Source organism: Hyperoodon ampullatus, assembly GCF_949752795.1.
Source record: "Hyperoodon ampullatus genome assembly, chromosome: 11".
In the NCBI taxonomy this organism is placed as follows: domain Eukaryota; kingdom Metazoa; phylum Chordata; class Mammalia; order Artiodactyla; family Ziphiidae; genus Hyperoodon; species Hyperoodon ampullatus.
The window spans coordinates 13452631-13465657 of NC_136924.1; the positions used below are offsets into that span (position 1 = coordinate 13452631).

At 34.9% G+C, this 13027-nt stretch overlaps 1 protein-coding gene across 1 annotated transcript in view; it reads left to right on the plus strand.

Annotated features, from left to right (window-relative positions):
* Window positions 1–13027, plus strand: part of TMTC3 (transmembrane O-mannosyltransferase targeting cadherins 3) — a gene marked incomplete at its 3' end in the record, with an annotated part of 81802 nt that overhangs the window by 10472 nt on the left and 58303 nt on the right. The window contains exons 2-4 of the mRNA XM_079715250.1: window positions 4183–4399; window positions 7080–7298; window positions 8623–8722. Of these exons, the coding sequence (XP_079571376.1) occupies window positions 4211–4399; window positions 7080–7298; window positions 8623–8722 (508 nt within the window). The 5' untranslated portion in view covers window positions 4183–4210. The remainder of the gene's footprint in view (window positions 1–4182; window positions 4400–7079; window positions 7299–8622; window positions 8723–13027) is intronic.

The following is a 13027-nucleotide window of genomic DNA, read 5'->3' on the forward strand; positions in this document are numbered from 1 at the left end:
TTTGTTTATCTGTAAAGCTTTTGATTTCTCCATCAAATCTGAATGAGATCCTTGCCAGGTCAAGTAATCTTGGTTGTAGGTACTTCCCTTTCATCACTTTAAGTATATCATGCCACTCCCTTCTGGCTTGTTAAGTTTCTGCTTAGTCTGTTAACCTTATGGGAGTTCCCTTGTATGTTATTTGTCATTTTTCCCTTGGTGCTTTCAGTAATTTTTCTTTGTCTTTAATTTTTGCCAATTTGATTACTATGTGTCTTGGTGTGTTTCTCCGTGGGTTTATCCTGTATGGGACTCTCTGCGCTTCCTGGGCTTGGGTGACTATTTCCTTTCCCATGTTAGGGAAGTCTTCTGCTATAATCTCTTCATATATTTTCTCGGGTCCTTTCTCTCTCTCTTCTCCTTCTGGGACCCCTATAATGCGAATGTTGTTGCATTTAATGTTGTCCCAGAGGTCTCTTAGGCTGTCTTCATTTCTTTTCATTCCTTTTTCTTTATTCTGTTCTGCAGCAGTGAATTCCACCATTCTGTCTTCCAGGTCACTTATCTGTTCTTCTGCCTCAGTTATTCTGCTATTGATTCCTTCTAGTGCATTTTTCATTTCAGTTATTGTATTGTTCATCTGTTTGTTTGTTCTTTAATTCTTCTAGATCTTTGTGAAACATTTCTTGCATCTTCTCAATCTTTGCTTCCATTCTTTTTGCCAGGTCCTGGATCCTCTTCACTGTCATTATTCTGAATTCTTTTTCTGGAAGGTTGCCTATCTCCATTTCATTTAGTTGTTTTTCTGGGGTTTTATCTTGTTCCTTCATCTGGTACATAGCCCTCTGCCTTTTCATCTTGTCTCTCTTTCTGTGAATGTGGTTTTTGTTCCACAAGCTGCAGGATTGTAGTTCTTTTTGCTTCTGTTGTCTGCCCTGTGTAAATACTCTTAAACATTATAAGTACTCTAAAAATCAAATATATCTTGTTCCCAAATATAATTTCAAAGTATTAAAACCATAGTTTTAATTTACTTATTTTTCCTCTATTAATTTTAAAGTTTCTTTTTGTGAGGACATTTAACCAAACAGCAGTTCGTCACCCCAACCTGAGAGGTTTCTGACCCCATACACAAGACTTGATTTTCACTACCCGATGGTGGATATCCTGACTTGTTTTGTTTTTCTGAATTACAATTACACACACACAGATTTAAAGGGAAGATAGTTCTTTATGCTGTGTTTAAGCACATCAGGTGTTCTGTCAGTTATATCTTCTTGGGACTGTCATTCAGGAATGTGCTGACCTATCTCATTGTTACCTGGGTAGTAGACCTGCTTGCATGGCTACAGTTCTGTGTTGCATCCCTTATCTCCTGATTTCCCTATCTTTATGTTTCTTAGTATACTTCCTTATGTTATTGGGGTATCTCTTCTATTAGTTTCCTGAGAAGAAAATCATTAGAGGTACATTTTTGAGACCTTGAATGTTTTAAAGTATTTTTATTCTACTTTCTACTTGGCAAATTTGGGTTTATTAATATAGAATTATAAGGTAGAAATTTTTATCCATCAGAAATTTGAAGCATTATTCCCTTTTTGTTTTCTGAATTTCACCCCCACCCCCACCCCCCAGCTTCTAGCGTTGTTGGTTAAAAAAAAGTGATTTATTTGGATTCGTAACCTTTGGTATGGAACCTGCATTATTTCTTTCTGGAAGCTTTTAGTACCCTCTCTTTGTTTCCAGTGTTGTAAAATTTTATAAGATTCTGTTTTCAACTGGTAGAAGATAGCTGGAGGGTCTAAAACTTTACTAAGAAGAGTATTGAGGGCTACTATTCATTGCAGTGCACGGGCTTCTCATTGCGGTGGCTTCTCTTGTGGAGCGTGGGCTCTAGGTACGCAGGCTTCAGCAATTGCAGCACAAGGGCTCAGTAGTTGTGGCACACGGGCTTAGCTGCTCTGTGGCATGTGGGATCTTCCCAGAACAGGGATCGAACCCATGTCCCCTGCATTGGCAGACGGATTCTTAGCCACTGCCCCACCTTGGAAGTCCATCTATTCCTAGCCCTACTTCCTGAGATCCTTGGCATCAGTTTTTGAGATGATGCCGGCAGGAGTGCAGAAAACTTTTCAGCTTTTCCCCCTTCAGGTAAGGATTCACTTTCTTGATCTCTATTGAGTCACTTATTAAACATTTTACTTTTCCAGCTTCCAAAATGTGCTGTGGTCTCCTCTCCAATTGTCTTTATCCTTGTGAATTTATAGCCTTCCTTTTTTAAAAAATATTGACTGTCATTTTACTGTGGTTGAGAAGGAGTTGAGCCACATCTCTCCAATCTTTAAACACACACCATCAACTTTTTTTTGGTAATAATGTGTACAAGACCATACTATTTAGAGACGCTAAATTTCTTCTGGATTCAAGATAAACTCTTAGGTAATTTTTCTGTTAATTGAAAACTAGACTTCTTCAAAAGGTACAGCTAATTTCCTTTCTGATTTGTCAGTTTCAGTTTAACATTTCTTTTAAAAGTCTAATGTATTCTGAAATTTTTCTGTCTCATTCTAAAGAAACTTCAGTACCTTTCCATAGGTGTTTATGTATACATATATTCTTATACAGCTCATATCTGATTTAAGGTCTCTACCTTATTCTTTTCTGATCTGACAAGAATTCCTGCAGATATATCTCTTGTTCCAGATCTTCTGGCTCTGTGAGTGATGTATTAATTTCCTATTGCTCCTATAACAAATTAGCACAAATGTAGTAGCTTAAAATAACAAATTTATTATTTTATAGTTCTGGAAGTCAGAAGTCCAAAATGGATCTCACTAGACTAAATTTGAGACGTCAGTAGGGCTCTGATCCTTTTAGAAGCTCTAATGAAGAATGTGTTTCTTTGTCTTTTCCAGCTTCTAGAGGCTGCTGTCAATCCTTGGCTTGTGGCCCACAGCCAGCCATCATATCACTCTGACCTCTGCTTTTGCAAGTCTCCTGCCTCCCTCATTCACTTGTGAGATCTCTTATCATTGAATTGACCCACCCAAGAAAATCTAGGATAATTTCCTTATCTCAAAATCCTCAATTTAATCACACCTGTAAAGTTTCTTTTGCTCTGTAAGGTAACATATTCACAGGTTCAGATGATTTACATATTTGGGGGACCATTATTGTTCCCTCCACAAGTGATAACACTGAAGTGATACTAATGACACTACTCAAGCTAGAAAAGTATCTCATCAGCTTGTTTTTTTAGAGTATACCTTCAAACCTTATTTTTATAGTAGGGTTGATTCTCCAGTATCCTCCAGTTCATATAGTTCTTTTTACTCTATAAACATTCCCTCACTGAATCTTTTCTAAAACAATGACTTAGTTATGAATTGTCATGTATGAAGACCAGTCTCTAGAGTAAAAGCTTTTGTTGCAATGGGAAGGAGAAAAACCATAGTTTATATCTGTTTCATAAACTACTTCTATGCCCCAGGGGCCAAGCAGATAACATAAGTCCATCAAATAACTCAAATGGAGTAAAAGATAAAAGAACAGTAGTTAAACTGGCTAGTATACAGTTAGCATAAAGGCATGCAAGACATATTTTTAAAAGTCTTTTGATCAAGCTGAACAGGGCTTCAGGCTACAAGTTTGGACTCCTGATTTAGGTAATAGTTGATCTTTATAGTCATAAGGTACTTAAACAGCTTTATCTACATTTCAGAAAACCCATGATCAGTGTCTTTTTAAGTATGTATTTGTTTTCCCACAAGGATTCATTTAGATACTGCTGGAGCACATCATGCCAGGTTTTTTTTTAGATATCTTATATGTATTTGGTTTTTTTTATACATATCTTATATGTATTTGTTTCCCAGGTGACCTGACCTGTGACAGTTGATAAGGAGTTCACTATCTAGTTAGCTAAAGAGATAGGTTTAAAGATTGAGTGATGTGATAAAAGGCTGTATTAGAGGTATGAAAACACATATGAAAGAGCAATTAATTCTGTCTTAGGTTAGGAATATGGAGAGGTGGTCAGCAAGTACTCCTTAAGTGGATGGAATTTGAACTGAGCTTTAAAGAATTAATTCTCTGTGAGAATTAGCATTCTATCTTTATTTTGCTTATTCTTCTATTAAAACTGTACTTATTAGAGGAAAAAATGTTGCTTATTTCATTTTATCTTCATGATTTTCCCCCCAGATTTTGTCCACAAGTGCTTGTGGAAAAGATGGCTGTTATTAACCTCAAAGAAGTAACCTTAATAATAGGCGTAGTTGCTGCTTGCTATTGGAACAGCCTCTTTTGTGGTTTTGTTTTTGATGATGTGTCAGCAATACTGGATAATAAAGACCTGCATCCATCTACACCTTTAAAAACTTTATTTCAGAATGATTTCTGGGGAACCCCTATGTCTGAAGTAAGTATATATTACTTATATGTATCTCAGATTTTAAATTATTCTAGTAGTTTAGTACTCCTAATTTTTTATCAACATTGCATTGCCATCATCATAGTAATTATGGATTTTTTTCCTCAAAAATTTTATACAAGACATAACATGTTTGTAATAAATTAGATAGGAAGTTGAAAATGTGATCATATTTTTTATAGTACTTGATTCTTTCCTTGGTTGTGTACCTTGGCTTAATCTCTTTAAAAATAATATATGTGTGTAAAAACCAAATGTGTTAGAACAGTAGGTGTAACACAAATCTAACTAACTTTATTTCTCTTTTTTCTCTCTTATGAGTCAGGCAGAAGAGATGACTGCTTGTGGTATTTAACCATTTAAAAATATATGTAACTTCAATATAAATAGATTAGACTTTAAGGGTAAAAATGCTAAGTATACATATTGCCTATTTTTCTGCAGAAAAAAATGATTTATTAAAAATTTTAATTTGTGCCATATCTCCTACCTAATACTTAATTTGATTTTATATTGAGAACCCAAAAGTTTAGTTCATGTTTATGGAGATATTTTTACTTTGCCAGTAACTTTATTTTGAAGGTCAGTGTTAAACTGTTTGGGACTAAATCTTTGTTAGCTTGGGATCATATAGATTAGATTCTAATTTTAGTTCTGTCATGTAAAAGCTGTGTGAAATAGGTGGGAACACAGCTTTTAGATGACTGAGGCATTTTCCTGATCTATAAAAGAATAATACCTTGAGGATTAATTAATTAATCTGTCTGTAGTACATAGCACATAGTTGTTGAAACATAACATATAACACTTTTTGTCATTTGTCATTCTTGGCCCCTTTCCGCATTCTCCAAATCTGGAAGCTTCTCAAGGAGGGGTATGGAATCTTTCATTCCTCTCGTCACAAACAAGTATTTTTTCTTATTAAATAAGCAGCTTATTTATTTTCCTGCAACCTTTCCTATTCTCACCAAATTCTAGCCTTTAGAAGAAATAAGTCTTTTGATAACAAGGGGAAAATATGGTACTATTATAACATATATTATTTTCTAGATAATTTATTCTCCTCTACCCATACCCTTTATCCCCAGAGACTCTTAGAAATATGTGTCCATTCCCCCAATTTATGCTAATATCTATTTTGATTTTAATCATGTCATTAGATTTTGACCTGAAAGGTTTGAAACCAAAAGGTTTCTACAACATTTTTCTGCTTTCTGTTACAAGCCATTTCAGTTCAATACATTGCCTTTAAAAACAATTTTGTATGCTTGAGGTGAAATTCGAAGGATGTACAGGAATTAGCCAAGCAGGAAAATGCATTCTAGGTAGATAGCACTCATGTTGTGTATAGTCAATACAGACACAGATATTAAAATGCTTTTAATTTCAAAATGGGAAATGTTTGTTTCTTGTGCTTCCTAATGTTCCCTATTGGGGATGAACAGGCTTAAGTCTATAGCTATATACCAGAGTTACAGCAAAATATGCTAAGAGGTAGGAGAGCGAAGAAGGTGAGTGTGGATGCCTTTATAAAACATTACAAAAAATAGGGCTTCCCTGGTGGTGCAGTGGTTGAGAATCTGCCTGATAATGCAGGGGACACGGGTTCGAGCCCTGGTCTGGGAGGATCCCACATGCCGCGGAGCAACTAGGCCTGTGAGCCACAACTACTGAGCCTGCGCGTCTGGAGCCTGTGCTCCGCAACAAGAGAGGCCGCGATAATGAGAGGCCCGCACACCACGATGAAGAGCGGCCCCCGCTTGCCACAACTAGAGAAAGCCCTCGCACAGAAACGAAGACCCAACAGAGCAAAAATAAATAAATTAATTAATTAACTCCTACCCCCAACATCTTAAAAAAAAATTACAAAAAATAAATAGGATAATATTTTATATCTTTTTAACTTTTGTGTTTTATTCTTTTGTGTGTGTGTGTGTGTCTGTGTTTTTTATTCTTAAATCTGGTTTGATTTTGTCTTAAAGTAAAAATATTTCTTGTTAAATGTAACTTTTAGTTTATAAAGAAATTCAGTACCTCACATAGAATTTGATTTATTGCCAATAGAGTCTGCAATAACAAAGGTATCTATTCTCTAAGAAAGTTTTTGCTCTTGTATTACTCTCTGTGTAGTATGTTTGGTTTAATATATTCAGGTTTATACATTATGGAGGTGTTTTTTCAAAAGACAACTAGACAGTACCTTTTTGAGTCATCATTGTTTAAACTGCACTGGGTAAGCATTCTGTTCTTACGTTTTCTTTTGAAGATCTAACCAGCAGTTACATGAATGCTTGTATTGGTAATAGTTTGGGTAGCAGACTTTGGAGAGAACTCCTGTGCTACAACTTGATTAATATCACTATTGTCCTACTTTTTAAAATCTGTGTATTGAAGAGGAATTAGCAGTTAGGTCTTCTTTTACTGTTAATTCTTTGACTACTATATATCAGAGATGAAATTGCCTTGTTTTTGTACAAAGGAAATAGGAAAACACACACAAAAAAACCCACATAGAGCTATCTTTTATGCTTGTATTATTCTTGGGGCATTTCATTATTTTACTGTTATTTCTCAGCCAAGTGTAGTAAAAGCGGTGATTAGTTTATGTACCCAGAAGGACCGAGATACTTTAATAATCAATGATCGATGATTCTTTTTTTCCTTTTAGGAGAGAAGCCACAAGTCTTACCGTCCTTTAACAGTATTGACATTTCGCTTAAATTATTTGTTTAGTGAACTGAAACCTATGTCATATCATCTCCTAAATATGATTTTTCATGCTGTGGTTAGTGTGATATTTCTTAAAGTCTGCAAACTCTTTCTGGATAACCGGAGTAGTGTGATTGCTTCTTTACTTTTTGCAGTGCACCCAATACACACAGAAGCAGTAAGTAAAACTATAAATTGATGTTTTTTGCATTATTCCTATACATGTCTATAATGGTATATATTTTTTAAGGAAAAAAAAATTAACCATGACTTTAATCCAACTATTTGAAGACTCCTATTGGTACAGTATCTTAACTTACTAGTGTAGAGTCTAACTTTCCTACTATGTAAAATTTTTTAAAACAAATTTTGAAACAAACATTTATTCAAGAACGTAAGATGTAATCACTCAACTTTAGTGATGTAAAATATAAATAAATACAGTAGTTTTCTTTGCTAATTTTTTTATGAATAAAGATTTTAAATATTTGTCAACTTGGCATTTTTTTGTTTCAAAGGACAGAAAATAATAAGAGAAACTTATGTAAGGGATGAAAATTTATCAAAATACATGCAAACATGGACAGATATCCTAACAAATGATGCTCAGTAATTTCTTATTGTCTATTGCCATGTGTTTAAAAATTGTGAGCTGTCTCTACTATTGCCAATATGCTCATCACCAGCACATTCACAAACTATAACTGTATTTTTCTTGGTAATATTGAGACTCCAGAATTGCCTCTCAGCAGAGCAAAGAGAACTCTTTCAGTTGCTTTGTTACAAGCTTTCAATTTTAAACAAGAGTTTGTATTCTTAAACTCTGCTGGTGTGTGTGTGTGTGTGTGTGTGTGTGTGTGTGTGTGTGTTGGAGGGTAGTTGTGTGTCTCTCCCAATATCTTGAAACTTTTGGTGTCTAGCTGAACATTTTTCTATACATCTACAAAAATAATAGGTTGTTTTAAGTTTTATAGTGAGTTCAGAATACTTTAAAGGGATTTGGGGGCTTTATATTTAAATTTTTTGAATTTAAAAGGATGTTTTAAAGTTTATTGTCTTTTAAAGTTTTAGTTTGCAGGCTTATTTGTGAGCTATAATGTATTGAGTTTATTATATTTTTGTATTTTAAGAACACTTGTATTTTAAGAAAACATGTAAGAACTACATCTAGATAGTGTACTATAATTGTGTAAGATGTTACCATTAGAGGAAGCTGGGTAAAGGGTAAACAGGACTTCTCTATACTATTTTTGCGACTTCCTCTGAGTCTATAATTACTTCAGAATAATAAAAGAACTGTTACAGTCACTGATAAATTTACTTTTATGGAAGACATACAAATTCACCACATGAGGGCACTCAAAGAATGCTTAAAAAACAGAAATGTGCACTTGAAAAGTTATGGCAGTTTAATTTCTAATTAAACTGCTGTTGCAATTGTATTATAGTTAAATTTTCAAGGTGCTATTTATTAATATGAACCCCTCTCCTTCCCTTTCTAGGTAACAGGTGTTGTAGGAAGAGCAGAACTTTTGTCATCTATCTTTTTTCTAGCTGCATTTTTGTCATATACCAAATCAAAAGGACCAGATAATTCCATAGGTAAATGTCTAACATTTAACTTTTTACTTTAGCTATAAAACTCGATCAAGTAATTTCTGTTTACTTCAAGTGGTTCTTATAAAACATACGCCGTTTTTGGTATTTATCTTTATATATCATGCTATTGTACTTTAGCATCTGTGGACATAAGAAAAGTATGTGACATTGTCAATATTAAAAATTACTGTTTGTAGTTTATATTTTATCAGGACTAACAGTTTCTATTTGATCTAATTTTTAAAAATTTCCCTAGAATATAAGTTTTAGGATCATTCTTAGTTCCATTTTGCTGTTACCTGTAAATGATTAAAGTACCAATACTTCAGTTGTCTTTCTATAAGTAACACATGTGAAGGCTATGAATTGTATTGTTTAGGCAAAGTTAAAAGCCTGTTAGAGTATAACTTTTATTATGTGTCGATCATAGTTCAGCTATTTAATGAGTCCCCTCCATGTAGCCTACCCTGGAAAATGCTTTGTATACATTAACCCATTAGCCCTAATGATGTCAGAAAACAAATTCCAGGCAATAAAAATGATTTTTTAAGAGTGTGGGCCCAATGGGCATGAAAGGGCACATAATGTGAAGTGCATCATTACCTTAGCCTGTACTTGGTTAATCTTAAAATTTAATGCTGAGGTTTTTTTCTATGTTCTTTGAGAATTTTCTCACTATAAACCCAAGGCACTGATGATAAGGAGCTTAATTTTGTATGTATGATAACAAAGTTTCAAGAGATAAGCAATTTAGCTAAACAGCTTCTTAGATTTGTAATATGAGTAGGTTTCCCTCTTGCTGCTATGCACAATGCCTTCTTAAAATGGTTTTGAGTTCAGTATAACATAGTGGTTCAAAGCATGGACTCTGGAGTCTGGTTTCACATTTCAGGTCCACCATTTAGTAGCTCCATTTACTATGTTGGTCCGATTACATAACCTCTCTGTGCTTTAGTTTCTTTATAAAATGTAGGTAATAATAGTCCCTACCTGTTGAGAAGGATTAGTTGAGTTAAGCATGTTAAGGGATTTAAAGCAGTACCTGGCTCATAGGAAGCAGTGTCCCTGTTTTCCCTGTTGCCTGTAATGCACTGAGGTAGTTCAGTAGCTAATACAGAATTGCAAACTAATATCGTCTTTAAATACCATCCTAAGCAAAACATGAATAATAAACTTAGAAAATACTGTGAACTTCAAGACCATGATCAGGCTCCTGCCTATCTCTCTAAACATGTCTCCTGCAGTTTTGCCCTAGTCACTTCACTATAGCCAAGCAGACCTTCTTGCTACTCTTAAACAGGTGAAGCACTGGCCTTTATACTTGCTGTACCGTCTTTCTTGAATTTTCTTCCTTTAGTTCTTCACATAGTTGTCTCATTTATATTCTTTACATCATCAGGCCTCAGCTCAATGGTCTCCCTCGTAGAGAAGTTCTTCATTCTAACTAAAATATCCTTTCATTTTATTATATTTTTGATCCTTAATAATTTTACTTGGTCCTTTTTAATGATTTCTTATTCTTTATAACTCCAGTATCTTTCCTTATTTCCTTTAGAATTACTTATTTTAAATTCTTAATCTTTTCAATTAGTTCTTAATTAGTCATGTATGTTGTTGTTATGTTTGTGCTCTCTCTTTTATAACTGTGGTACCCTTCAGGTATCTACTTATTTTGGCTTGTGAGCTCAGGCCACATGTTCTCTGAAAGTTATCAACCACTGTGTATAATAAAGAGAAAGACCAGCGCCACTCTGTCCATCTGGTGACTCATTAAAATCCAGGGTGGAGATCTCCATGTTCCCCAGGGCCACTGTTGATCACTATTGTTACTGTTCTACCAACCACCTGCTCTAGTCCCTTAAAGAGAATCAGCATTGAGAACAGGCCAGTCTACCACCCCCCTGCATTTAGATGGAAGGTCTGTGGGTGGAAGAGACTGCTAAAGAGAGGTTGGTCATTTTGTACCTTTAAAAAAAATCTTACGCCTTATCCCAGCAGGGCTTCTGAAGTATTCTCATTTAATCCCTGGAACACCCACAACCTACAGTAGCTGCAGATTTCTACAGTAAAGGCACAAATAATGATTTACCCAGGGCAGTCAGGATTGGCTAGGAAAAAAGTTTAAAAATTTTTTTCTCACTCTCTGCTTTAGATGTAGTCCCTCGAAACACCCATGCAAACATACATGTTTAAGATAACCTTCAGTGCCCAGGAATTTCTCTCTTTTTTTGTTTTTAATATCTTAGAAGCCATATTTTCCTCTCACTTAATCTTTCTAGGCTTGATTTGGGGGAAAGGGGCTAATAGGTCAACACGTTATGCTAGTTTACCACTTGACCAAAACAAAAACCAAATCATGTTGCTTTCTATCCCTTTAACCTACATTTCTCATAAGACTCTTTTTTTTTTTTTTTTTTTTTTTTGCGGTACGCGGGCCTCTCACTGTTGTGGCCTCTCCCGTTGCGGAGCACAGGCTCCGGATGCGCAGGCTCAGCGGCCATGGCTCACGGGCCCAGCCGCTCCGCGGCATATGGGATCCTCCCAGACCGGGGCACGAACCCGCATCCCCTGCATCGGCAGGCGGACTCTCAACCACTGCGCCACCAGGGAGGCCCGACTCATTTTTAATCTAAAAATACATAATTTTTTTAACCCATTTATTGTTCTCTTACAATAGGATATAACCTTCATTAGAGTAGGTAACTTTCCCTCACTTTCTTATCTCCATTTCCTAGAATGGTTCCTGGTATACAGTGAGTGTTCAGTATATATTTGTTGAGGAAATGATTAGGTGAATGAATGTAATATATTTTAAATTCTAATTGAAAACATACTGAAACTTGCTCGGGACCTCTCTCTGTCCTCTTTTCCCCTATGATACGCCACATTACATTATTTCACTCCTGAGACCACAGACAGTTTTGTCATCATCTTTGTATTCTCCATTCTATCTAAGGTGTTTGTCCTATGCAAAGATTTTCAATTTGTAATTATTTAATCACTTTAAATTCTGGGTTATTCATGTACCATACGCTTTTCACAAGCATCATTCATCTTAGGCCGTTTGCACTTGATTTTTCATTACTTTAGGTTTCTGCTCAGGTGTCATCAGTAGCACCACTCATCTTCCCCCCTCTGTTTTATTTCCCTTCACTTTCTGTTTTTCTCTATAATAGTTAGGTCACCATTTGACAAAACATATTTATTTATTGTTATCTCTCTCCCCTACAAATGCAGTAAATACTTAAAATAACTATTTAAATACATGATTACTGAAGGTGTGTATCTTTACACATGTAAAGTCAGCTTGGAAACCTATATTTTGAAATTGGAATAGATTTTGATGATTGAAATTGATTCTACACTTATACATGTATTTTTTTTTCAGTGTCAACTTATTTAGCAGAGGTACTTGTTTTGGACAAAATCACACGGTAACTTTAGCCACAGAGACCTGATTATAAAAATCAAAGTGTATATGTTCATAAAGTAATTTAGTCACCAAAGAACTGAAGTGACTGGTTTCAGCAAAACATTTGCCTTTATTACAACTATTAGTTGCTTAGATTGAATCCAGCATCTTGGAAGGCAACTGTTTGATTTCTCTTCCTTGGAGTGAAAATACAAATTAGTGAGAAGCTCTGAATTTAGTATCAGAAGAACCAAGTTAAAGTCATGGTCTCCTTATTGTGCATGACTCTTTTTAAACCTCCAAAATTCTTTCCTCATCTTAAAAATGAGTATGATTGCACCTGCCCTCATCCCATAAGGTGATTGAAATGCAATGAAATATGCTAAACTGGTTATATAAACTGTTTAATATACCTATTTTCAAGGTCGTTGTTTCCCACTAGTTTTTAATCTATGCATACCCATTCAGGCATACCATTCTGTATCATCTGTATCATTCATTTGCCAAGCGTATTCCCTCCTCTATTCCTTTATTCATACATACCCCTTTCCCAGTTCTTTCATGTCCTGCATATCCTTCAAGGTCCAACTTAGGTTCAACTTGTTTTGTAAATAATCATCTACTAATTTCTTTGCTCTGTGAATTTCTTGGTGACTTTAGCAGGATAATTCAACCCTTAATATAATCTATTACATTAATATTGATGGTTTAGGCCTAACTAGAATATGAGATACTTTTTTGAGGAAGGAATACTATTATATCAATACTTAGTATTTCCAGTAGTGTTCTCATTTTTTTTAGTTGATTTTCCTTTCAGTAATTAGTCTATAGAGTATTTTAAAATTGCAAATGATTTCAAAAACAGATGTTTCTATATGAAGCCCAGTGACAAAAGA